Source organism: Pezoporus flaviventris, unplaced genomic scaffold (genome assembly GCF_033815535.1).
Source record: "Pezoporus flaviventris isolate CSIRO_AGI_PZ_B2104156 unplaced genomic scaffold, CSIRO_AGI_Pfla_v1 ptg000327l, whole genome shotgun sequence".
NCBI classification, from domain to species: Eukaryota; Metazoa; Chordata; class Aves; order Psittaciformes; family Psittacidae; genus Pezoporus; species Pezoporus flaviventris.
The window spans coordinates 213,340-240,731 of NW_026892874.1; the positions used below are offsets into that span (position 1 = coordinate 213,340).

Below are 27,392 nucleotides of genomic sequence, written 5' to 3' on the forward strand. Positions count from 1 at the left end.
TCCCAGCTGGATCCTGTTCTGGTCCCACCATCCCAGATGGATCCCATTCTGGTCCCACCATCCCAGATGGATCCCGTTCTGGTCCCACCATCCCGGCTGGATCCCGTTCTGCTCCCACCATCCCAGATGGATCCTGTTCTGGTCCCACCATCCCGGCTGGATCCTGTTCTGGTCCCACCATCCCAGATGGAACCCGTTCTGCTCCCAACATCCCGGCTGGATCCTGTTCTGGTCCCACCATCCCCGATGGATCCCGTTCTGGTCCCATCATCCCAGATGGATCCCATTCTGGTCCCACCATCCCAGATGGATCCCGTTCTGGTCCCACCATCCCGGCTGGATCCTGTTCTGGTCCCACCATCCCAGATGGATCCCGTTCTGCTCCCACCATCCTGGCTGGATCCTGTTCTGGTCCCACCATCCCAGATGGATCCCGTTTTGGTCCCACCATCCCAGATGGATCCCGTTTTGGTCCCACCATCCCAGATGGATCCTGTTCTGGTCCCACCATCCCAGATGGATCCCGTTCTGGTTCCACCATCCCGGCTGGATCCCGTTCTGGTCCCACCATCCTGGCTGGATCCTGTTCTGGTCCCACCATCCCAGATGGATCCTGTTCTGGTCCCACCAGCCCAGCAGACCCTCCCCATGGCCACCAACCACCATAACCCCCCCCATCCCCCCAATAAAACCAGTGCCAGGACATCAGCTTCGGGTGGTTCCTGGAGGGGGAAACTGAGGCAGGGGGTGGGCGATGGGCGAGGACTTCAGAGGGTGCTGCCCACCCCCTATGACCCCTAAGGACCCCCCCCCCACCTCCATAACCCCCCTTTAAGACGAGCACCCCCTTGCATCAAAGCAGCACCCATTCACTCTGAAGCCTACCCATGGCCCTAAATCCTCGCATACGGCGCTGCTCCCCAGGGTCCCCAGACCCCATCGGGGGGGGGGAACCTCAGTGGGGCCCAAACCCTATGGAGGAGGCCCAGGAGTGAAGCTCTCGGCATCATCCCCATGGGGCAGAGGCGGAGGTGAGGGTGTGACTGAAACTCCTGCTTGGTCACATGGGGAAGCCACGACAGGAACTGGGTGCTGGAGGAGGCAGAGAGGAGCCGAGGTACCGTGGGGATGGGGGGGGAGGACGGGGACAAGAGGGGGGACATGGGGGGGACAAAGGGGGGATACGGGTGGGGGGTACCCCGGGGTGATGCTCCAGCCTTAGGGGTGTGTTTAGGGTGCTAGGGAGGGATGAAGCAACACCCGGAGGGGTGATGGGTGCTGCAGATGAGGGTGTTGGAGGGGGATGGCACCCCAAAAGTGATGCTTTGAACACCACCACCTCCCCCAGATCGTCAGGGTTTGGGCACCCTCCTTGAATCAAAGGGGGTGGTGGTGGGTCGCAAAGCCACCCCCACTCAATGAGGAGGTGCTGCCACCCATGGGTGCACCCTTAGGGTGCTGGGGGGTGCCCAGGGGCTGGGGGTTGGTGATGGGAGGAAATGAGGCTGCTGCGGTGACGGAAGAGACTTGCTTGGGCTCAGGACTGGGGTGGTGCCAGGGCACCTGCATGGGTGTCACCGTATCATGGGTGTCACCGTGTCAAGGGTGTCGTCGTGTCATGGGTGTCACAATAGCTCTGGGTGTCACCGTGATGTGGGTGTCACCGGGCCCTGGTACCTCTGTGCCGTGCTATGGATGGATGCTGCAGGGGCACCCCAGGCACCCACAAATGGGGACCCCTCCATGGGCAGGGGCACCCCGAGGATGGGGCACCCACAAGATGGGAGAAGAGCACCCAGATGGGGGTGGGCACCCAGAGCACCAGATTGGGGTGTGTGGATAGGGGGGCATATAGGGTGCCTATACATGGGTGTCTGGATAGGGACACCCCTGAATGAGGGTCTCCTAAATGGGGGTGCCCAGATATGGGTGCCTGGATAGAGGTGCTCGTATGAGGGCACCCAGGTAAGGGTCCCTGGATGGGGGTGTCCACACAGGGTCCATGGTCATGGGTGCCTATATAGGGGTGCCTGCATAGGGGAAGACTGAATGGGGGTGCCCAGATGTGGGTGCCTGGATGGGGGTCCCCAGATAAGGGCACCCAGATGTGGGTGTCTGGATGTGGATTCCCAGATGGGGGTCCCCCAATAAGGGCACCCAGATGTGGGTATCTGGATGGAGGTACCCAGATAAGGGCACCCAGATGTGGGTACCTGGATGGGGGTCCCCAGATAAGGGCACCCAGATGTGGGTGCCTGAATGGGGGCACCCTGATAAGGGCACCCAGATGTGGGTATCTGGATGGAGGTACCCAGATAAGGGCACCCAGATGTGGGTGCCTGGGTGGGGGTCCCCAGATAAGGGCACCCAGATGTGGGTGCCTGGGTGGGGGTCCCCAGATAAGGGCACCCAGATGGTGGTGTCTGGATGTGGGTGCCCAGATGGGGGTACCCAGATAAGGGCACCCAGATGGGGGTCCCCTGATAAGGGCACCCAGATGTGGGTGCCCGGGTGGGGGTACCCAGATGGGGGTCCCCTGATAAGGGCACCCAGATGTGGGTGCCTAGATGGGGGTCCCCCGATAAGGGCACCCAGATGTGGGTACCTGGAAGGGGGTATCTTGGTGGAGATGCCCCAATAGGAACACTTGGATGGGGCACCCAAATTGGGGCTGATGGGTGCAGGTACCAATTTAGGGGTCCCCAGATAAGGGCCCCCAGATGTGGGTGCCTGGATGGGGGTACCCAGATAAGGGCACCCAGATGTGGGTGCCTGGATGGGGGTGCCCAGATAAGGGCACCCAGATGCGAGTACCTGCATGGAGATATCTTGGTGGAGATGCCCCAACAGGAACGCTTGGATGGGGCACCCAAATTGGAGCTGATGGGTGTAGGTACCAGTTTAGGGGGACCCAGCTAAGGGCACCCATCCCACCCCACCCCCCCACCCCCCCACCATGGACACCCATGGAACGTGGCCCTCCCCATCCCACAGATGGAGGTGATGGAGAAGCCCCCCCTGGGACCTGAGCCACCGACGCTCCTGAAGAGCTACCGATGGCGCACAGCAGCACCCATGGGTGCTGAGCGGGGCGCAGGGTCCCCAGGCAGCCGCCGCTGGACCCGCTTGCAGGGGTGGAAGCGCTCCTACAGCCACCCTGAAGCTGACGGACCCCATGACGTGGTGGGACGGGGCAGCTCCAACCTAGGGGCACCCAAAGGCAGCACCCGCCGGTCCCTCTTCCAAAGGGCTTTTTCAGCACCCACCAAGGGGGCCAAGGAGAGCAGAGCACCCGAGGGTGGCAAAGCCGCCCTGCAGAGGTACCTGTGCTCCATGGCCAAGAGGAAGGGGCATGGGGAGAGTGGAGCCAGGGCTGAGAAGGTGCCTCTTGATGCTGCCGCAGGTATGGGGTGCTGGGAAGGGTGGGGGTCAGGGTGCTGGAGGGGGGGGATGGGGATGGGGGTGGTGGTTTGGGTGGTGATGACGATGGGTGATGGATTGGGGGGATGGGTGAGGAGGATGGGTGGTGGATTGGGGGGATGGGTGATGATGGTGGGTGATGGGTGATGATGATGGGTGATGGATTAGGGGTGATGGGTGATGAGGATGGGTGATGGATTGGGGTGATGGGTGAGGAGGATGGGTGGTGGATCGGGGGTGATGATGATGGGTGATGGATTAGGGGTGATGGGTGATGACGATAGGTGATGGATTGGGGTGATGGGTGAGGAGGATGGGTGGTGGATCGGGGGTGATGATGATGGGTGATGGATTAGGGGTGATGGGTGATGATGATGGGTGATGGATTGGGGTTATGGGTGATCATGATGGGTGATGGATTAGCAGTGATGGGTGATCATGATGGGTGATGGACTAGGGGTGATGGGTGGTGATGATGGGTGATGGATTGGGGGGTTATGGGTGATGATGATGGGTGATATGTTGGGGGTGATGGGTGATATGTTGGGGGTGATGGGTGATGGGTTGGGTGCTGGTGGGCAATGGAAACGGGTGATGCTCTGGGATGCAGTGAGTGACGGCTGGTGGTACCTCCATGGCCACATGTCCCCTGGCACCACCACACTGCCCATGGGTGACAGGGCCATGGTGAGCACCCAATGTCCCCCTGCAGTGAGCACCCATGGGACATCAGCAGCCCTGCTGGCTCCAGCACCCAATGGCCCCGTGTGGGACGTCTCCCACTTCTCACTGGTGGACGGACACTTGGTGCTGGTGGGCCGGGACGAGGAGGTGAGGACATGGGGCCATCCGGAGTCCTTTGGGTGCTGGGGGGCACCCATGGGTGCTGTTGCCTGACCCCCATGTGCCACCAGGCCTCGTGCAGGAGCAGGAACTGGGTGGGGAGCTCCATGGCTGAGAGCTTCAACGCGCACCCAGCAGGCAGCAGGAGGGACCCCGGTGAGTTCATGGCACCCATGGGTGCCCTCACCCTGTGCCGTGGGTGCTGGTGTGTGCAGGTTCGGTGCCTGGAGCCCCTTGGGCCGTGTGTTGTGCCATGCACCCTGCGTGTGCCATATGGTGATGCACCATGCACCATGTGTTGTGCCATGCACCAGGCCATGCAGCCATCACGCACCATGCACAGGGCAGTGAATCTTGGCCATGTCCTGTGCCATGCCCCACACCATGCCCCATAGCATGTACCGTGACATTCCCCATGCATCCCACTGTTCCCCATGCATCCCATCGTTCCCCATGCATCCCACCAGGCCCCATGCATCCCACTGTTCCCCATGCATCCCACCATGCCCCATGCATCCCATCGTTTCCCATGCATCCCACCCGGCCCCATGCATCCCACTGTTCCCCATGCATCCCACCATGCCCCATGCATCCCACCGTTCCCCATGCATCCACCATGCCCCATGCATCCCATTCTTCCCCATGCATCCCTCTGTTCCCCATGCATCCCACCATGCCCCATGCATCCCACTGTTCCCCATGCATCCCACCAGGCCCCATGCATCCCACTGTTCCCCATGCATCCCACCATGCCCCATGCATCCCATCGTTCCCCATGCATCCCACCATGCCCCATGCATCCCACTGTTCCCCATGCATCCCACCATGCCCCATGCATCCCACCAGGCCCCATGCATCCCACTGTTTCCGATGCATCCCATCTTGCCCCATGCATCCCTCTGTTCCCCATGCATCCCACCATGCCCCATGCATCCCACCATGCCCCATGCATCCCACCGTTCCCCATGCATCCCACCATGCCCCATGCATCCCACTGTTCCCCATGCACCCCACCATGCCCCATGCATCCCACCGTTCCCCATGCATCCCACCATGCCCCATGCATCCCACCATGCCCCATGCATCCCACCGTGCCCCATGCATCCACCATGCCCCATGCATCCCATTGTTCCCCATGCATCCCTCTGTTCCCCATGCATCCCACCATGCCCCATGCATCCCACTGTTCCCCATGCATCCCACCTTGCCCCATGCATCCCACCATGCCCCATGCATCCCTCTGCTCCCCATGCATGCCACCATGCCCCATGCATCCCTCTGCTCCCCATGCATCCCACCAGGCCCCATGCATCCCACTGTTCCCCATGCATCCCACCTTGCCCCATGCATGCCACCATGCCCCATGCATGTCACTGTTCCCCATGCATCCCATCCTGCCCCATGCATCCTACCAGGCCCCATGCATCCCACTGTTCCCCATGCATCCCACCATGCCCCATGCATCCCACCGTTCCCCATGCATCCACCATGCCCCATGCATCCCATTGTTCCCCATGCATCCCTCTGTTCCCCATGCATCCCACCATGCCCCATGCATCCCATCTTGCCCCATGCATCCCACTGTTCCCCATGCATCCCACCATGCCCCATGCATGTCACTGTTCCCCATGCATCCCACCATGCCCCATGCATCCCATCCTGCCCCATGCATCCCATCCTGCCCCATGCATCCCACCCTGCCCATGCCCATGCCCATGCCTATGCCATGCAGCACCCCATGCCCCACGCAGCACCCCATGGCCCGTGCCCCACACGCGCCCCACATGGGAGGAAGCTCTCAGGCTGGCTGCGGGGAGGAAGCGCTGGGTGCAGCGATGTCACCACTTCCTCCCGCTGCTGCGGCTGCTGATGGGTGATAAAACCCCTTGGGGCTCCTCACCATGGGGCCCCGGTGCTGCTCAGCACCATGCAGGGACCTGCCTTACCCCCCAGCACCCACACGGCCAGGGCAGGATAAACCCCTCTAGCCCCCTTCTCCCTTTCACCCATCAGCACCCATTTGGCTGCATCTGAGGGTGATGGATATGGGGGGGGGGGGGGTACCAGCAGGATTTGGTACCCACATCCCAGCGCATGGTTGATGGGAATAGGGGTTATGGGTGCATCCTGCCCCCCCCCCCCCAAGCCCTGGCTTGGTGCTGGGGTGCTGGTGAATGGGTGCCAATGCTGGGTGCCCCCCCCCAGACCCTGCTGTGGACCAGCAGAGCACCCATAGCCCAGGGAGAAGCCCCGAGAGCGACACCTCCCAGTTCCACAACGTCAAGGTGGGCACCCCCAGCACCCATCACCCCCAACCCCTGCCGGCGCTCCGCACCCATGGGTGCTGCAGCACCCAGCTCCTTCCCCACACCCAGGGGCTCCTATGGAAGAGGCTTTGGGACCGCAAGGGACGTGGTGGTGGCCCCGGCAGCGACAGGTACAGCACCAAGGGGATGGGCGCCCGGGGTGGGCCATGGGTGCTGCTGAGGGTGCTCCGGTGATGGGGTCTGTGCCCCCACAGGGTCCCCAGCCGCTGTGGGTCCAGGGAGTCGCTGCTGCCAGCACCCAGCGTGCCCGAGCTGGACCTCAATGGGGACAACGTCCTCGTGCGGCCCCTGCACGGCAGCATCGTAGGGGAGAGGTTCTGCTTCCAGGTAACGGGGTGCCCTGCACCCAGGGGGGCACCCATAGGGGCACCCCAGGGAGCTTAAAGGGGACCCTGGGGCACCCAAAACACCATGGAGGGGCACCCAGAGCAGTGCAAGCACCCTGAAGGGGCACCCAGAGCATCCTGGAGGGGCACCCAGAGCAGTTCAAGCACCCTAAAGGGGCACCCAGAGCATCCTGGAGGGGACCCGAGAGCAGTGCAAGCACCCTAAAGTGGCACCCAGAGCACCCTGGATGGGCACCCCAGAGCAGTGCAAGAACCCTAAAGGGGCACCCAGAGCAGTGCAAGCACCCTAAAGGGGCACCCAGAGAACCCTGGATGGGCACCCAGAGCAGTGCAAGCACCCTAAAGGGGCACTCAGAGCAGTGCAAGCACCCCAAAGGAGCACCCAGAACAGTGCAAGCACCCTAAAGGGGCACCCAGAGAAGTGCAAGCACCCTAAAGGGGCACCCAGAGCAGTTCAAGCACCCCAAAGGAGCACCCAGAACAGTGCAAGCACCCTAAAGGGGCAACCAGAGCACCCTGGATGGGCACCCAGAGCAGTGCAAGCACCCTAAAGGGGCACCCAGAGCATCCTGGAGGGGCACCCAGAGCAGTGCAAGCACCCCAAAGGGGCACCCAAAGCACCATGGAGGGGCATCCAGAGCAGTGCAAGCACCCTAAAGGGGCACCCAGAGCATCCTGGAGGGGCACCCAGAGAAGTGCAAGCACTCTAAAGGGGCACCCAGAGCAGTGCAAGCCCCCCAAAGGGGCACCCAAAGCACCATGGAGGGGACCCAGAGCAGTGCAAGCACCCTAAAGGGGCCCCCAGGCGCTGTGAAAGGTACCCCCAAAGGACACCCCAGCCCCTCCATGGCACCCATGGGTGCCCCTGCAGACGCCCTCCCTGCACCCAGGTGATCACGGCCGAGGGCAGCCGCTCCTTTGGGTGCACGTCCCTGGCCGAGCGCGACCGCTGGATCGAGGAGCTGCGCCGCGCCGCGCAGCCCAACAAGGTGGGAGCATGGGGGCACCCATGGGGCACCCCCGGCACCCATAGGGTGCCCCCAGCACCCAGACAGGAGGGAGCGGACACCCCCCCCCCCCCCCCTCCAGCCCACTCTGGAGTCCTGGGTCCCCTGGATGGGGTTGACCCCTCCTGTCCCATGCCCTGCCCTGCCCCTGGGTCCCCTCCTGTTCCCTGTATCCCCCCATGTCCCCCCATATCTCTTCCATTCCCCCATGGCCCCTCCTGTCCCCCTTCTCCCCCATCCCAGCATCCACCCAAAACTCTGTCCCCGGCCCCCTTCCCCCTCACATTCACCCACACCTCCATGTCCCCCTTGTCCCCTGTCTGCTTGTCCCCATATTGCCATATCCCCAAGTCCCCATGCCCCCATATCTCCATATTCCATATCCCCATGTCCCCATATCCCCATGTCCCCATATCCCATCTCCCCATCTCCCCATATCTCCATATTCCATATCCCATATCCCATCTCCCCATATCCCATCTCCCCATATCTCCATATTCCATATCCCCATGTCCCCATATCCCATCTCCCATATCTCCATATTCCATATCCCATATCCCATATTCCCATGTCCCCATATCTCCATATTCTGCATCCCATTCCATATCCCCATGGCCCCATATCCCATGCCCTATATCCCCATGTCCCCTATCCCATATCCCATGCCCTGTATCCCATACCCCATATCCCATACCCCATATCCCTTACCCGACATCCCATACCCCATACCCCCTATCCCATACCCCATATCGTATATCCATATCCCATGTCCCTGCACCCCATACCCCATGCCCTGTATCCCATACCCCATATCCCATACCCCACATCCCATACCCCATACCCCGCATCCCATACCTCATATCCTATACCCCACATCCTATACCCCATACCCACATCCCATACCCCATACCCCACATCCCATGCCCCATACCCCATATCCCATACCCCATATCCCATACCCCCTATCCCATACCCCCTACCCCATACCCCACACCCCACATCCCATACCCCATATCCCATATCCATATCCCATGTCCCTGTACCCCATATCCCATGCCCTGTATCCCATACCCCATACCCCATACCTCATACCCCATACCCCATAGCCCAAACCCCACCCTACAGGATAGCTGCGAGCGCCTGGAGCTCTCCCTCACCCTCTGGGTGTACGAAGGCCGGGACCTACCCCCTCGGCGGCGCCTCCGTTGCCACCTCCACCTCGACGGCTCCCTCTTCGCCCGCACCACGGCCAAGGTGGCCGGGCCCGATGGAGACCTCTTCTGGGGCGAACTCTTCCAGTTGGGCGCCCTCCCACCCACCCGCGCCCTCACCCTCGCCCTGTGCCACGATGAGGACCCAACTCAACCGGTGGCCTCCATCACCATCCCCTTGACCGAGCTATCGGGTGCGAGGCAGCCCATGGAGCGCTGGTACCCATTGGGAGGCCCCGGCGAGCGGGTGCCGGCGCTGCGGGTGCGCGGGCGCTACCGGGAGGTGCGGGTGCTGCCCATCGTGCGCTACAAGGAGCTGGCTGAGTTCATCACCTTCCACTACCGGGAGCTCTGCGCCCATCTGGAGCCCGTCATTGCTGCAAGGCACAAGGAGGAGCTGGCCGGCGCCTTGGTCCGCGTCTTGCAGAGCACTGGGAAGGCCAAGGTGGAGCGGGGATGTGGGCATGGTGGGGTGGGGTGGGATGGGTGGGTTGGGATGGGATGGGATGGATGGGTTGGGCTGGGATGGATGGGTTGGGTTGGGATGGGATGGATGGGTTGGGCTGGGATGGATGGGATGGATGGGATGGGTTAAGTTGGAATGGGATGAGATCAGGTGGACGGGTTGGATTGGGATGAATGAGTTGGGTTGGGTTGGGATGGATGGGATGGGATGGGTTGGGATGGGATGGGTTGGGTTGGGATGGGATGGGTTGGGTTGGGATGGGATGAGATCAGGTGGATGGGTTGGATTGGGTTGGGATGGATGAGCTGGGTTGGGTTGGGTTGGATGAGTTGGGTTGGGTTGGATGAGTTGGGTTGGGATGGGTTCGGTGGGATCGAATGAGATCAGGTGGATGGGTTGGATTGGGTTGGGATTAATGAGTTGGGTTGGGTTGGGATTAATGAGTTGGGTTGGGTTGGGATGGATGTGTTGGGTTGGGTTGGATGAGTTGGGTTGGGATGGGTTTGGTTGGGATCAGATGAGATCAGGTGGATGGGTTGGATTGGGTTGGGATTAATGAGTTGGGTTGGGTTGGGATAGATGTGTTGGGTTGGGGTTGGATGAGTTGGGTTGGGATGGGTTAGGTTGGGATGGGATGAGATGAGATCAGGTGGATGGGTAGGATTGGGTTGGGATTAATGAGTTGAGGTGGATTGGGGTTGGTTGTGGTGCATGAGTTGGGTTGAAGTGTGTTAGGTGGATGAATTGGGTTGGGATGGATGAGTTGGGTTGCGTTGAGATGAGATGAGTTGGGTTGGGATGGATGTGTTGGGTTGGAGTGGGGTGGGATGTATGCATTGCATTGACTTGGATCAGTTGGGTTGGAATGGGTTGGTTTGGAATGGGTAGCTTGGGTTGGAATGGGTTGGGTTGAGCTGGAATGGGGTGAGATCAGGCAGGTGTGTTGTGTTGGGGTGGGATGGGATGGCTAAGTTGGGTTGGGCTGAGATGGATGAGTTGGGTTGGGATGGATGAGTTGGATGCATTTGGTTGGAATAATTTGGGTTGGGTTGAGTTGCGTTGTCATGGGATGGGATGTGTAAATAGGGATGGGATTGCTGGGATGGGAAACACAATCCAGGGAGTGTCAGGAGATCCTGGAACATCCCAGGGTGGGAAGATCAAGTCAGTTGGGTCCATGGGTACCCCCTGGGCCCTCAACACAACCACCTGCAGTCATTCCTCATCGACCTTGGTGTGACGGAGCTGGAGCGCTTCGATGACCGCGAGGCCCTCATCTTCCGGGAGAACACTTGACCACCAAGGCCATCGACGAGTACATGAAGCTGGTGGGGGGCAAATACCTCCAGGACACACTGGGTACGGCTGAACAGGTCTTTATGGGACATTATGGGGTGTCTGGGGTGCATGACAACTTGGGCATGACATTACAAAGTGCTCCAGAGCATTATGGATTGGGTTGACCTGGGATGGGATGAGATCAGATGGATGGGTTGGGATTGATGAGTTGGGTTGGGGTGGATGGGTTGGGGTGGATAAGTTGGGTTGGGCTGGATGAGTCGGGTTTGGAAGGATTAGTTGGTATGGGATGGATGGGGTTGGGTTGGGTGAGTGGTGTTGGGTTGGATGAGTGTGGTTGGGATGGATTAGTTGGGATGGGATGGATTAGTTGGGTTAGGATGGGTTGGGTTTGGATAGATGGGTTGGGTTGGGATGGGTTAGGTTGGGTGGGATGGGTTGGGTTGGGATAGATGGGTTGGGTTGGGCTGGGTTGGGCTGGGTTGGGTTAGGATAGATGAGTTGGGTTGGGATAGATGGGTTGGGTTGGGATAGATGGGTTGGGTTGGAATGGATGAGTTGGGTTGGGATGGATGGGTTGGGATGGATAGATTGGGTTTGGATGGATGAGTTGGGTTGGGATGGATGGGTTGGGATGGATAGATTGGGTTTGGATGGATGAGTTGGGTTGGGATGGATGGGTTGGGTTGGGATGGATGGGTTGGGATGGGATGGATAGATTGGGTTTGGATGGATGGGTTGGGTTGTGCTGCAGGACACCCAGAACATCCATGGGGATGTGATGGAGGCTGGTCACAGCCATCCCCATGGTGGTGGCTGGTTGGTCCCCTCATGGGCTGCCCTTTGGTGTCCAGGTGAGGCTGTGGCCCAGCTCTGCACCTCGGAGGAGAGCTGTGAGGTGGATCCCAGCAGATGTGGTGGCCTCGACCTCTCTGACAACCAGAAGAACCTGCAGCAGGTCTGCGAGGAGACCTTCCAGCGCATCGCTGCCTCCTGCGAGTGAGGGACAGCCCTGCATGGGCATGGGATGGACATAGAGATGGACACCAGCAGGGGCAATGGGGCTGGCATGAAGGAGGCCACCAACGCCAGGAGGACCTGGGGATGGATGTGGGCACAGGGATGTGTTTGGGGACAGGGAGAGGAATGGGAAGAAGGACAGGCACTGGCACCAGGATGGGCATGGGGATGGGTCTGGGGACTGGCACCAGGATGGGCATGGGGATGGGCATGGAGATGAACACCACCAAAGACCCAGGTCCAACCTCAGCAACAAGCACAGGGGCCCAGCACAGGCCAAGCACAGGCATGGTGGGCACCGCATCCCAAGCTAGCCATTCCAACCCAACCCATCCAAGCCAATGAAATGCATCCATCCCACCCCGCTCCAACCCAACGCATCCGTCCCAACCCAACTTATCCATCTCAAAGCAACCCAACTCATCATCCCAACCCAACTCATCCATCCCAACCCAACTCATCCTAACCCAACTCATCCATCCCATCCCAAATAATCCATCCCAACACCACTCATCCAACCCAACCCATCCACCCCAACCCAACTCATCCATCCCAACCCAACTCTTCCCAACCCAACCCATCTATCCCAACCCAACCCATCCTAAGACAACTAATCCATCCCATCCCAACTAATCCATCCCAACCCCACTCATCCAACCCAACCCATCCACCCCAACCCAACTCATCCATCCCAACCCAACTCATCCCAACCCAACCCATCCTAAGCCAACTAATCCATGCCATCCCAACTAATCCATCCAAACCCCACTCATCCAACCCAACCCATCCATCCCAACCCAACTCATCCGCCCCAACCAACCCCAACCCAATTCATCCATCCCATCTCAACCCAACTCAACTCATCCACCCCAACCCACCCCAACCCAACTCACAGTGGCACATGGGGGTGCTCCAGGACCTCCCTCCTGGCCCAGCACCCCTGAGGGTGTCTCTGTCCCTGCAGCACCTTCCCTGTGGAGCTGGGTGAGATCTTCATGGCGTGGCGGGAGGCGTGCGTGGCGCGGGGGAAGGAGCCCATCGGCCACCGCCTGGTCTCGGCCTCCTTGTTCCTGCGCTTCCTCTGCCCCGCCATCATGTCCCCCAGCCTCTTTGGCCTCATCCAGGAGTACCCGAGCGAGGCCACGTCCCGCACCCTCACCCTGGTGGCCAAAGTCATCCAGAACCTGGCCAACTTCACCACGTACGGCACGGTACCAGCATGGGGGGGGACACGGACATGGCCATGGGGCGACGGGGACATCTCCATTCCATGCATGGACCTGATTTGGCTCAACTGCAGAGTCTCACATGTCATCTGTGGGGGCCTGACCTATGGAGGTTTGGTCCATGAACATGGAAGTGTCATCACCCATGTGCTGGCTTGTAGACAGGGTGGTGACATGGTGCAGGGACATTGACTGGGTTCAGGGGATGGCTCTGGTCTTGGGTCTAGGGATGGACTTGGAATCACTGGTCCCAGTTTGGCTTCAGAGGGTGGGGTTGGACCCTGACGGGTCCAATGACTTGGTCTATGATCCTGGAAGTGGCCTGGTCCATGACCATGGTGGTGGCCCATGACCATGGAGGTGGCCCATGACCATGGAGGTGGCCTATGACCATGGTGGTGGTCCATGACCACGGTGGTGACCCATGACCATGGAGGTGACCCATGACCATGGAGGTGGTCCATGACCACGGTGGTGACCCATGACCATGGAGGTGGCCCATGACCATGGAGGTAGCCCACGACCATGGTGGTGGTCCATGACCATGGTGCTGACCCATGACCATGGAGGTGGCCCATGACCACGGAGGTGGCCTATGACCATGGAGGTGGCCCATGACCACGGTGGTGGTCCATGACCACGGTGGTGACCCATGACCACGGTGGTGACCCATGACCATGGAGGTGGTCCATGACCATGGAGGTGGCCCATGACCACGGTGGTGACCCATGACCATGGTGGTGGTCCATGACCACGGTGGTGACCCATGACCACGGTGGTGACCCATGACCATGGAGGTGGTCCATGACCATGGAGGTGGTCCATGACCATGGAGGTGGCCCATGACCACGGTGGTGACCCATGACCATGGTGGTGGTCCATGACCATGGAGGTGGCCCATGACCATGGTGGTGGTCCATGACCACGGTGGTGGTCCATGACCATGGTGGTGACCCATGACCATGGAGGTGGCCCATGACCATGGAGGTAGCCCACGACCATGGTGGTGGTCCATGACCATGGTGCTGACCCATGACCATGGAGGTGGCCCGTGACCATGGTGGTGGTCCATGACCATGGAGGTGGCCCATGACCATGGTGGTGGTCCATGACCACGGTGGTGGTCCATGACCATGGTGGTGTCCCAGGCCATCACCCAAGTAACCAGCCATGGTGTTCCCCAGCTTTGGCGAGAAGGAGGCCTACATGGGCTTCATGAATGAGTTCTTGGAGCACAACTGGAGCACCATGACAGGCTTCCTGCAGAGAGTGGCCAGCCCCGAGAGCAGTGGTCACGTGGCCACCTACGACGGCTACGTGGACCTGGCCCTGGAGCTCGCCACCCTCCACCTTCTGCTCTGTGACATCTTCTCCAGCCTGGACCAGGTGCCACCAACCCATTTGTCCCCAAGGGTGGCTGGCAGGAGTGGTGGCCACCTGCTTCTCCCCACCTATAGAGTTAGTGTCCACTGCCCCATGGCCACCCATTGTCACCTTAACGTCCATGTCTTGTCCTGGTAGGCCACACAGAAGGAGCTGGAGCCCCTGCCCACCATCCTCACTGCCATCAAGGAGGGGACCCCTGTCCCTGTTTCCGTCCGTCTCAGCTCCACCACAGAGCGAAGGTATCAGTGGGTGGACACAGGGACACGTGGTTCTGGTTGGATTTGGGGGATGTTTCTGGTACCAACTGGATTGGGGGTGTCTCTGGTTCTTGTTGGGCTTGGGGTGTCTCTGGACCTGACTGGGTTTGAGGTGCTTCAGGTCCAGGCTGGGGCCAGGACGTGGGTTTGATCCCAACGGGATTTGGGGTGCCTCTGATTCTGTTTTGGTTCATGGTTGTTCTGGTCCCTCCTGGGTCCTGGTCCCAGTTGGGCTCAGGTTGGTTCTGGTCCCTCCTGGCTCCATCATCCTCCATCATCCATCCATCCATCATCCATCCATCATCCCTCCATCCATCCATCCATCCATCATCTTGGATGGATGCATGGATGGATGGATGGATGCATGGATGGATGGATGCATGGATGGATGATGGATGATGGATGGATGGATGGATGGATGGATGGATGGATGGATGGATGATGATGGATGGATGGATGGATGGATGGATGGATGATGGATGGACAATGGATGGATGGATGATGGATGCATCCATCCATCCATCCATCCATCATCCATCCATCCATCCATCATCCATCCATCCATCCATCATCCATCCATCCATCATCCATCCATCCATCCATCATCCATCCATCATCCATCCATCCATCCATCCATCATCCATCCATCCATCCATGCATCCATCCATCCATCCATCCATCCATCCATCCATCCATCCATCCATCCATCCATCATCCATCCATCCATCCATCATCCATCATCCATCCATCCATCCATCCATCCATCCATCCATCCATCCATCCATCCATCATCCATCCATCCATCATCCATCCATCATCCCTCCCTCCCTCCCTCCACCCACCCCTCTCACCCGCAGGCCAGCAGAGAGCTTCAAGCCCGGTTTCGTGCCCCCGCGGGACCTGAGCAAGCACAGCCCCCTCATCAAGAGCCAGTCCCTGCTCAGCATCCGCCGGGGCCGGGGCCGGGAGGACGGACCCGACCCGGAGCCAGCCCCGGCCCCTGCCCCGGCATCGGCCGCGGTCCCGGGCCGGGAGCGCCGCAACGTTCAGCGCACGCAGAGCGTCCCGGCGCGGAGCAGCGGGGCCCGGCGGCACCAGAGCAGCGCCCAGCACCGGGCAGAGCCGGCGGCCGCGGAACCCCCGGGGGCCGTTGGCCCCTGCGATGCCCCGGTAAAGGCACCGCAAACCCTGGTGTGGGGCTGGGGCCATGGGGGGGGGGGGGGGGGGGGGGGGGGGGTGATGGGTGCTGTGAGCGCAAAGCACCCCAGGGTCCTCCCCATCACCCCCGGGTGCCCCTCATCACCCCTCGGTGCCCTCCTGCTCCTGGGTGCCCCTCAGCACCTCTGGGTGCCCCTCATCACCCCTCGGTGCCCTCCTGCTCCTGGGTGCCCCTCAGCACCTCTGGGTGCCCCTCATCACCCCTCGGTGCCCTCCTGCTCCTGGGTGCCCCTCAGCACCTCTGGGTGCCCCTCATCACCCCTCGGTGCCCTCCTGCTCCTGGGTGCCCCTCAGCACCTCTGGGTGCCCCTCATCACCCCTGGGTGCCCCTCATCACCTCTGGGTGCCCCTCATCACCCCTGGGTGCCTTCCTACCCCTGGGTGCCCCTCATCACCTCCGGGTGCCCCTCATCACCCCTGGGTGTCCCTCACCACTCCTGGGTGCCCCTCATCACCTCTGGGTGCCCCTCATCACCCCTGGGTGCCCCTCATCACCTCTGGGTGCCCTCCTACCCCTGGGTGCCCCTCATCACCCCTGGGTGCCCCTCACCACTCCCAGGTGCCCCTCATCACCCCTGGGTGCCCTCCTACCCCTGGGGGCCTCTCATCACCTCCGGGTGCCCCTCATCACCCCTGGTTTGTCCCTCACCACTCCTGGGTGCCCCTCATCACCCCTGGGTGCCCCTCATCACCTCTGGGTGCCCTCCTACCCCTGGGTGCCCCTCATCACCCCTGGATGCCCCTCACCACTCCCAGGTGCCCCTCATCACCCCTGGGTGCCCTCCTACCCCTGGGGGCGCCTCATCACCTCCGCATGCTCCCATCATCCCTGGGTGCCCCCCATCACCCGTGGGTTCTCCACATTACCCCTGGGTGCCCCCCATCACCCCTGGATGCCCCCCTACTCCTAGATGCCCTCCATCACCCCTGGGCGCCCCCCATCACCCCTGCGTGCCCCCCATCACCCCTGCGTGCCCCCCATCACCCCTGGGTTCTCCCCATCACCCCTGGGTTGTCCCCATCACCCCTGGGTGCCCCCCATCACCCTGGGTGCACCCCTACCCCTGGTTGCACCCCATCATCCCTTGGGGTGCAACCCCCTATCCCTGGGTACCCAACAGCACTCCCTGGGTCCTAATGCCCCCACTCTGAGTACTACTGGGTCCTAAAGCCCCCCTCCCATCAGTCAACTGCCCCTTGGCTCACCAGCACCTTGCGTGCACCCCTTGGGGCCCCTCACCTGGAATTGCCACCACCTCAGGGTGACACCCGGGGTGACACCAGCACCCATGGGTGTCCCCGGTGCCGCAGGGACGCGGGAAGCTCCGCAAGTCCACGGTGCCCTGGCAGCGCTACGTGGAGGAGGTGGCAGCGGCGGTGGCACAGGGCGAGCTCTACGGCATCCACCCATGGGAGGAGGTAACCATGGGGTGGTGGCACCCAAAAGCCATTGGGGAGCCCCATTGGAGATGGGAACCAATGGGTGGTGGCACCCTGAAGCCATTGGGGAGCCCCATTGCAGAAGGGAACTATGGGATGGTGGCACCCAAAAGCCATTGGGGAGCCCCACTGAAGATGGGAACCAATGGTTGGTGGCACCCTGAAGCCCATGGGTGCCCCCTTGGATGAAGGGAACCAATGGGTAGTGGCGCCCCGAATCCCATGGGTGCCCCACTGGAGATGGGAACCAATGGGTGGTGGTGCCCTGAAGCCCATGGGTGCCCCATCAAAGACGGGAACCAATGGGTCAATGGGTAGTGGCACCCAAAAGCCATTGGGGTGCCCCATTGGATGAAGGGAACCAATGGGTGGTGGCGGCCCGAAGCCCATAGGTGCCCCCTTGGATGAAGGGAACCAATGGGTGGTGGTGCCCCGAAGCCCATGGGTGCCCCATTGGAGATGGGAACCAATGGGTGGTGGTGCCCCGAAGCCCATGGGTGCCCCATTGGAGATGGGAACCAATGGTTGGTGACGCCCCAAAGCCCATGGGTGCCCCATTGGATGAAGGGAACCAAGGGGTGGTGGCGCCCCGAAGCCCATGGCTGCCCCATTGGATGAAGGGAACCAATGGGTGGTGGCACCCAAAAGCCACTGGGGTGCCCCATTGGAGATGGGAACCAATGGGTGGTGGCGCCCCGAAGCCCATGGGTGCCCCATTGGAGATGGGAACCAATGGGTGGTGGCACCCAGAAGCCCATGGGTGCCCCATTGGATGAAGGGAACCAATGGGTGGTGGTGCCCCGAAGCCCATGGGTGCCCCATTGGAGATGGGAACCAATGGTTGGTGACGCCCCAAAGCCCATGGGTGCCCCATTGGAGATGGGAACCAATGGTTGGTGACGCCCCAGAGCCCATGGGTGCCCCATTGGATGAAGGGAACCAATGGGTGGTGGTGCCCCGAAGCCCACAGGTGTCCCATTGGAGATGGGAACCAAGGGGTGGTGGCGCCCCGAAGCCCATGGCTGCCCCATTGGATGAAGGGAACCAATGGGTGGTGGCACCCAAAAGCCATTGGGGTGCCCCATTGGAGATGGGAACCAATGCGTGGTGGTGCCCTGAAGCCCACGGGTGCCCCATTGGAGATGGGAACCAATGGTTGGTGGCGCCCCAAAGCCCATGGGTGCCCCATTGGATGAAGGGAACCAATGCGTGGTGGCGCCCCGAAGCCCATGGCTGCCCCATTGAAGTTGGGAACCAATGGGTGGTGGCACCCAAAAGCCATTAGGGTGCCCCATTGGAGATGGGAACCAATGGGTGGTGGTGCCCCGAAGCCCACGGGTGCCCCATTGGATGAAGGGAACCAATGGGTGATGGCGCCCCGAAGCCCATGGGTGCCCCATTGAAGATGGGAACCAATGCGTGGTGGTGCCCCGAAGCCCATGGGTGCCCCATTGGAGATGGGAACCAATGGTTGGTGACGCCCCAAAGCCCATGGGTGCCCCATTGGAGATGGGAACCAATGGTTGGTGACGCCCCAGAGCCCATGGGTGCCCCATTGGATGAAGGGAACCAATGGGTGGTGGTGCCCCGAAGCCCACAGGTGTCCCATTGGAGATGGGAACCAATGCGTGGTGGCGCCCCGAAGCCCATGGCTGCCCCATTGGATGAAGGGAACCAATGGGTGGTGGCACCCAAAAGCCATTGGGGTGCCCCATTGGAGATGGGAACCAATGGGTGGTGGCGCCCCGAAGCCCATGGGTGCCCCATTGAAGATGGGAACCAATGGGTGGTGGCACCCCGAATCCCATGGGTGCCCCATTGGAGATGGGAACCAATGGGTGGCGGTGCCCCGAAGCCCATGGGTGCCCCATTGGAGATGGGAACCAATGGGTGGTGGCATCCATTGGAGATGGGAACCAATGGGTGGTGGTGCCCCGAATCCCATGGGTGCCCCATTGGATGAAGGGAACCAATGGGTGGTGGCACCCAAAGCCCATGGGTGCCCCATTGGAGATGGGAACCAATGGGTGGTGGCGCCCCGAAGCCCATGGGTGCCCCATTGGAGATGGGAACCAATGGGTGGCGGTGCCCCGAAGCCCACGCGTGTCCCATTGGAGATGGGAACCAAGGGGTGGTGGCGCCCCGAAGCCCATGGCTGCCCCATTGGATGAAGGGAACCAATGGGTGGTGGCACCCAAAGCCCATGGGTGCCCCATTGGAGATGGGAACCAATGGGTGGTGGCACCCAAAAGCCATTGGGGTGCCCCATTGGATGAAGGGAACCAATGGGTGGTGGCACCCAGAAGCCCATGGGTGCCCCATTGGAGATGGGAACCAATGGGTGGCGGTGCCCCAAAGCCCATGGGTGCCCCATTGGAGATGGGAACCAATGGGTGGTGGCGCCCCGAAGCCCATGGGTGCCCCATTGGAGATGGGAACCAATGGGTGGCGGTGCCCCAAAGCCCATGGGTGCCCCATTGGAGATGGGAACCAATGGGTGGTGGCGCCCCGAAGCCCATGGGTGCCCCATTGGAGATGGGAACCAATGGGTGGCGGTGCCCCGAAGCCCATGGCTGCCCCATTGGATGAAGGGAACCAATGGGTGGTGGCACCCAAAAGCCATTGGGGTGCCCCATTGGAGATGGGAACCAATGGGTGGTGGTGCCCCGAAGCCCACGGGTGCCCCATTGAAGATGGGAAACAATGCGTGGTGGTGCCCCGAAGCCCATGGGTGCCCCATTGGAGACGGGAACCAATGGGTGATGGCACCCAGAAGCCCATGGATGCCCCATTGAAGATGGGAACCAATGCGTGGTGGTGCCCCGAAGCCCATGGGTGCCCCATTGGAGATGGGAACCAATGGGTGGTGGCACCCAAAAGCCATTGGGGTGCCCCATTGGAGATGGGAACCAATGGGTGGTGGCGCCCCGAAGCCCATGGGTGCCCCATTGGAGATGGGAACCAATGGTTGGTGACGCCCCAAAGCCCATGGGTGCCCCATTGGAGATGGGAACCAATGGGTGGTGGCGCCCCGAAGCCCATGGGTGCCCCATTGGAGATGGGAACCAATGGGTGGCGGTGCCCCGAAGCCCATGGCTGCCCCATTGGATGAAGGGAACCAATGGGTGGTGGCACCCAAAAGCCATTGGGGTGCCCCATTGGAGATGGGAACCAATGGGTGGTGGCACCCAAAAGCCATTGGGGTGCCCCATTGGATGAAGGGAACCAATGGTTGGTGACGCCCCAAAGCCCATGGGTGCCCCATTGGATGAAGGGAACCAATGGGTGGTGGCACCCCGAATCCCATGGGTGCCCCATTGGAGATGGGAACCAATGGGTGGCGGTGCCCCTAAGCCCACGGGTGCCCCCTTGCCCCCATCCTTGTCCCCCAGCAGGCGCGGGTGCTGCGGGCGCTCAGGCAGGAGGTGGAGGCGCAGCAGGAGCAGGCGCGGGCGCTGGAGCTGCGCGTGGCCGAGGCGGAGGAGCGGCTCCGGGGCGCGGAGCGGGAGCGGGAGCAGCAGCGGGAGCAGCTCCGGGGGCTCCGGGGGCAGCTGGAGGAGGCCAATGCCCGAGCGGGCACGGTGGGAGCCAGGTAAGGAGGGGGGGGCACAAAGCGGGGGAGGCACAAAGCAATGGGTGCTCCGGAGCAATGGGTGCACCAAAGGAATGGGTGCTCCAAAGTAATGGGTGCTCCGGAGCAATGGGTGCACCAAAGGAATGGGTGCACCAACTTAATGGTTGCACCAAAGCAATGGGTGCTCTGGAGCAATGGGTGCATCAAAGGAAGGGTGCCACAAAGCAATGGGTGCTCCGGAGCAATGGGTGCACCAAAGGAAGGGTGCCACAAAGCAATGGGTGCTCCAAAGCAATGGATGTGCCAAGCAATGCGTGCTCCAGAGGAATGGGTGCTCTGGAGCAATGGGTGCACCAAACCAATGGGTGCTCTGGAGCAATGGGTGCACCAACTTAATGGGTGCACCAAAGCAATGGGTGCTCCAGAGCAATGGGTGCACCAAAGCAATGGGTGCTCCGGAGCAATGGGTGCATCAAAGCAATGGGTGCTCCAAAGTAATGGGTGCCACAAAGCAATGGGTGCACCAAAGGAATGGGTGCCCCAACTTAATGGGTGCACCAAAGCAATGGGTGCTCCGGAGCAATGGGTGCATCAAAGGAAGGGTGCCACAAAGCAATGGGTGCTCCGGAGCAATGGGTGCACCAAAGGAAGGGTGCCACAAAGCAATGGGTGCTCCAAAGCAATGGATGTGCCAAGCAATGCGTGCTCCAGAGGAATGGGTGCTCTGGAGCAATGGGTGCCACAAAGCAATGGGTGCACCAAAGGAATGGGTGCCCCAACTTAATGGGTGCACCAAAGCAATGGGTGCTCCGGAGCAATGGGTGCATCAAAGGAAGGGTGCCACAAAGCAATGGGTGCTCCGGAGCAATGGGTGCACCAAAGGAATGGGTGCACCAACTTAATGGGTGCACCAAAGCAATGGGTGCTCCGGAGCAATGGGTGCACCAAAGGAATGGATGCTCCAAAGTAATGGGTGCCACAAAGCAATGGGTGCACCAAAGGAATGGGTGCCCCAACTTAATGGGTGCACCAAAGCAATGGGTGCTCCGGAGCAATGGGTGCATCAAAGGAAGGGTGCCACAAAGCAATGGGTGCTCCGGAGCAATGGGTGCACCAAAGGAATGGGTGCACCAAATTAATGGGTGCACCAAAGCAATGGGTGCACCAAAGGAATGGGTGGCCCAACTTAATGGGTGCACCAAAGCAATGGGTGCTCCGGAGCAATGGGTGCATCAAAGGAAGGGTGCCACAAAGCAATGGGTGCTCCGGAGCAATGGGTGCACCAAAGGAATGGGTGCACCAACTTAATGGGTGCACCAACTTAATGGGTGCACCAAAGCAATGGGTGCTCCGGAGCAATGGGTGCACCAAAGGAATGGATGCTCCAAAGTAATGGGTGCCACAAAGCAATGGGTGCACCAAAGGAATGGGTGCCCCAACTTAATGGGTGCACCAAAGCAATGGGTGCTCCGGAGCAATGGGTGCATCAAAGGAAGGGTGCCACAAAGCAATGGGTGCTCCGGAGCAATGGGTGCACCAAAGGAAGGGTGCCACAAAGCAATGGGTGCTCCAAAGCAATGGATGTGCCAAGCAATGCGTGCTCCAGAGGAATGGGTGCTCTGGAGCAATGGGTGCACCAAACCAATGGGTGCTCTGGAGCAATGGGTGCACCAACTTAATGGGTGCACCAAAGCAATGGGTGCTCTGGAGCAATGGGTGCACCAACTTAATGGGTGCACCAAAGCAATGGGTGCTCCAGAGCAATGGGTGCACCAAAGCAATGGGTGCTCCGGAGCAATGGGTGCATCAAAGCAATGGGTGCTCCAAAGTAATGGGTGCCACAAAGCAATGGGTGCACCAAAGGAATGGGTGCTCCGGAGCAATGGGTGCTCCAAAGCAATGGGTGCACCAAAGGAATGGGTGCACCAAAGCAATGGATGCCACAAAGCAATGGGTGCCACAAAGCAATGGGTGCACCAAAGTAATGGGTGCACCAAAGCAATGGGTGCTCCAGAGCAATGGGTGCACCAAAGCAATGGGTGCTCCAGAGCAATGGGTGCTCCAAAGCAATGGGTGCTCCAAAGTAATGGGTGCCACAAAGCAATGGGTGCATCAAAGGAATGGGTGCTCCAAAGTAATGGGTGCCACAAAGCAATGGGTGCACCAAAGGAATGGGTGCCCCAACTTAATGGGTGCACCAAAGCAATGGGTGCTCCAGAGCAATGGGTGCACCAAAGCAATGGGTGCTCCGGAGCAATGGGGGCACCAAAGCAATGGGTGCTCAGGAGCAATGGGTGCACCAAAGCAATGGGTGCACCAAAGCAATGGGTGCTCCAAAGTAATGGGTGCCACAAAGCAATGGGTGCACCAAAGGAATGGGTGCTCCGGAGCAATGGGTGCACCAAAGCAATGGGTGCTCCAAAGTAATGGGTGCTCCAGAGCAATGGGTGCACCAAAGCAATGGGTGCCACAAAGAAATGGGTGACCCAAAGGAATGGGTGCACCGAAGCAATGGGTGCTCCAAAGTAATGGGTGCCACAAAGCAATGGGTGCACCAAAGGAATGGGTGCTGCAAAGCAATGGGTGCTCCAAAGCAATGGGTGACCCAAGGCAATGGGTGCTCCAAAGCAATTGGTGCTCCGGAGCAATGGGTGCCCCAACTTAATGGGTGCACCAAAGCAATGGTGCCCCATACCAATGGTGCCCCATACCAGTGGGTGCCCCATACCAATGGTGCCCCATACCAATGGGTGCCCCATACCAGTGGTGCCCCATACCAGTGGTGCCCCATACCAGTGGGTGCCCATACCAGTGGGTGCCCCATACCAATGGTGCCCCATAACAATGGTGCCCCATACCAGTGGGTGCCCCATACCAATGGGTGCCTCATACCAATGGTGCCCATACCAATGGGTGCCCCATACCAATGGGTGCCCCATACCAATGGTGCCCATACCAATGGTGCCCCATACCAGTGGGTGCCCCATACCAGTGGGTGTCCCATACCAGTGGTGCCCCATACCAATGGGTGCCCATACCAGTGGGTGCCCCATACCAATGGTGCCCATACCAGTGGGTGCCCCATACAAGTGGGTGCCCCATACCAATGGTGCCCCATACCAATGGTGCCCCATACCAGTGGGTGCCCCATACCAATGGGTGCCTCATACCAATGGTGCCCATACCAATGGTGCCCCATACCAGTGGGTGCCCCATACCAGTGGGTGCCCCATACCAATGGTGCCCCATACCAGTGGGTGCCCCATACCAATGGGTGCCCCATACCAGGGGGTTTCCCTCCCCCATTCCAAGAGCTGGGCTCTTCCCATGCCCCCCCAGGCTGACGGCGGCTGAAGGCAACAGGAAGAAGGACCTGGAGAGGCTGAAGAGCAGCGAGGAGAAGAGCCGGGAGCTGGTGAGGGCTGGGGCGTGGGGCACCCATGGGTGACAGGGCTGGCAATGGGTGACAATGGGTGACAGAGGGGAACAATGGGTGACAGGGGTGGCAATGGGTGACAATGGGTGACAGAGGTGGCAATGGGTGACAGGGGTGGCAATGGGTGACAATGGGTGACAGAGGTGGCAATGGGTGACAGGGGTGGCAATGGGTGACAATGGGTGACAGAGGGGGCAATGGGTGACAATGGGTGACAGAGGGGGCAATGGGTGACAATGGGTGACAAAGGTGGCAATGGGTGACAATGGGTGACAAAGGTGGCAATGGGTGACAATGGGTGACAGAGGGGGCAATGGGTGACAATGGGTGACAGAGGGGGCAATGGGTGACAATGGGTGACAAAGGTGGCAATGGGTGACAATGGGTGGCAAAGGGTGACAATGGGTGACAATGGGTGACAAAGGGGAACAATGGATGACAGAGGTGGCAATGGGTGACAATGGGTGACAATGGGTAACAAAGGGGAACAATGGGTGGCAAAGGTGGCAATGGGTGACAATGGGTGACAAAGGGGAACAATGGGTGACAAAGGTGGCAATGGGTGACAAAGGGGAACAATGGGTGACAAAGGTGGCAATGGGTGATAAAGGTGGCAATGACAATGGGTGGCAATGGGTGACAATGGGTGACAAAGGGGAACAATGGGTGACAAAGGTGGCAATAGGTGACAATGGGTGACAGTGGGTGGCAATGGGTGACAGTGGGTGGCAGTGGGTGATAGCGGGTGGCAGTGGGTGATAGTGGGGGACAATGGGTGACCAAGGATCAAAATGGATGATAAAGGTGGCAATGGGTGACAGTGAGTGACCAAGTATCATAATGGGTGACAAAGGGTGACAATGGGTGACAATAGGTGGCAATGGGTGACAACAGGTGTCAAAGGGTGACAATGGATGGCACTGGGGAGCAGTGGATGGCAATAGGTGACAATGGACAGCAGTGGGTAGCAATGGGTGACAACGGGTGTCAGTGGGTGTCAGTGGGTGTCAATGGGTGTCAATGAGTGTCAACGGGTGACAATGGGTGACTGGGTGACAATGGGTGTCAATGGGTTTCAGTGGGTGTCAATGGGTGTCGGTGTCAGTGTGTGTCAATGGGTGACAATGGATGACAATGGGTGTCAATGGGTATCAATGGGTGTCAATGGGTGTCAGTGGGTGTCAATGGGTAACAATGGGTGACAATGGATGACAATGGGTGTCAATGGGTATCAATGGGTGTCAATGGGTAACAATGGGTGACAATGGATGACAATGGGTGTCAATGGGTGACAATGGATGTCAATGGGTGTCAGTGGGTGTCAGTGGGTGTCAATGGTATCAATGGGTGTCAACGGGTGACAATGGGTGTCAATGGGTGTCAACGGGTGACAATGGGTATCAATGGGTGACAATGGGTGTCAACGGGTGACAATGGGTATCAATGGGTGTCAATGGGTGACAATGGGTATCAATGGGTGTCAATGGGTGTCAATGGGCTGCCTCGCAGGAGAGCCGAGTGCTGGCGCTGGAGCAGGAGCAGGGGCAGCTGCAGGCGGCCATCACCCAGGCCTTGGGCCACCACAGGAGGGTGGGCCACCGGGTGCTACGGGACGATGCCCAGGCCACCAGTGTGTGACACCCCCCCCACCTCCCCCACCCCAGTGCATCTCTAGGGCTTCCCCACGGGGTCACCCCCATCCCATGGGAGAATAAAGAGCATTGGGGGCACCCGCACAGGGTGGTTGTGTCCTGAACCCCCGCCTGGGACACGATGGGTCCATGGGGACCATTTGGGGCCATGGGGACCTGGTGGGGCCATGAGGAGCCTTTGGGGCCATGGGGACCTGGTGGGGCCATGGGGAGCCTTTGGGGCCATGGGAAAACATTGGGGCCATGGGGACACAATGGGGCCATGGGGACACATTGGGGCCATGGGGGTACATTGGGGCCATGGGGACACACTGGGGCCATGGGGACACAATGGGGCCATGGGGACACATTGGGAACATGTGGACGTATTGGGGCCATGGGGACACATTGGGGCCAGGGGGACCCTTTGGAGCCATGGGGCCACATTGAGGCCATGGGGACCCTTTGAGGCCATGGGGACACGTTGGGACCATGGGGACACATTGGGGCCATGGGGACACTTGAGGACTATGGGGACCCTTTGGGGCCGTGGGGACACACTGGGGCCATGGGGATACATTGGGACCATGGGGACACATTGGGGCCATGGGGACACATTGGGGCCATGGAGACCCTTTGGGGCCATGGGGACCTGTTGGGGCCATGGGGACTCATTGGGGCCAGGGGGACCCGTTGAGGCCACAAGGACACATTTGGGCCATGGGAACCCGTTGGGGACATGGGGACGCTCCAGGACTGTGGGACCCTTTGGGGCCATGGGGACACACTGGGGCCATGGAGACCCTTTGGAGCCATGGGTACACACTGGGGCCATGGGGACACGTTGTGACCATGGGAACCCGTGGGGCCATGGGGACCCTTTGGAGCCATGGGTACACACTGGGGCCATGGGGACACGTTGGGACCATGGGAACCCGTGGGGCCATGGGGGTACATTGGGTCCATGGGGACCCTTTGAGGCCATGGGGCCACGTTGAGGCCATGGGGACCCTTTGAGGCCATGGGGACCCTTTGAAGCCATGGGGACCCTTTGGGTCCATGGGAACCCTTTGAGGCCATGGGGCCACGCTGGGGCCATGGGGCCCCTTTGGGTCCATGGGGCCGCCATGGGGCCACGCTGTGTTCGCCCCTTACGATACCTCCCCATTCCGCCACTCTCAAGATGGCGGCGCATCTCCACCACCGTCGCTTTCCGATGACGCACCACCTCCGCACTGCCCCCTTCCCCTTCTCCTCCCGCCACTCCCAAGATGGCGGCGCCGC

The 27,392-nt window shown here is 60.3% G+C and overlaps 1 protein-coding gene across 1 annotated transcript; it reads left to right on the forward strand.

The window, feature by feature from the left end:
• Nucleotides 1–1,006: 1,006 nt before the first annotated feature.
• RASAL3 (RAS protein activator like 3) lies at nt 1,007–26,115 on the forward strand. Its single transcript, XM_061443287.1, is given in 20 exon segments — nt 1,007–1,117; nt 2,995–3,403; nt 4,133–4,251; nt 4,335–4,419; nt 6,469–6,548; nt 6,639–6,700; nt 6,785–6,917; nt 7,828–7,926; nt 9,070–9,600; nt 10,837–10,912; nt 10,915–10,980; nt 11,775–11,919; nt 12,905–13,141; nt 14,351–14,552; nt 14,688–14,791; nt 15,667–15,979; nt 17,339–17,446; nt 20,860–21,059; nt 24,381–24,456; nt 25,987–26,115. Coding segments are annotated over 19 exon segments (3,174 nt in total). The 5' UTR covers nt 1,007–1,117.
• The last annotated feature ends 1,277 nt before the right edge of the window (nt 26,116–27,392 follow it).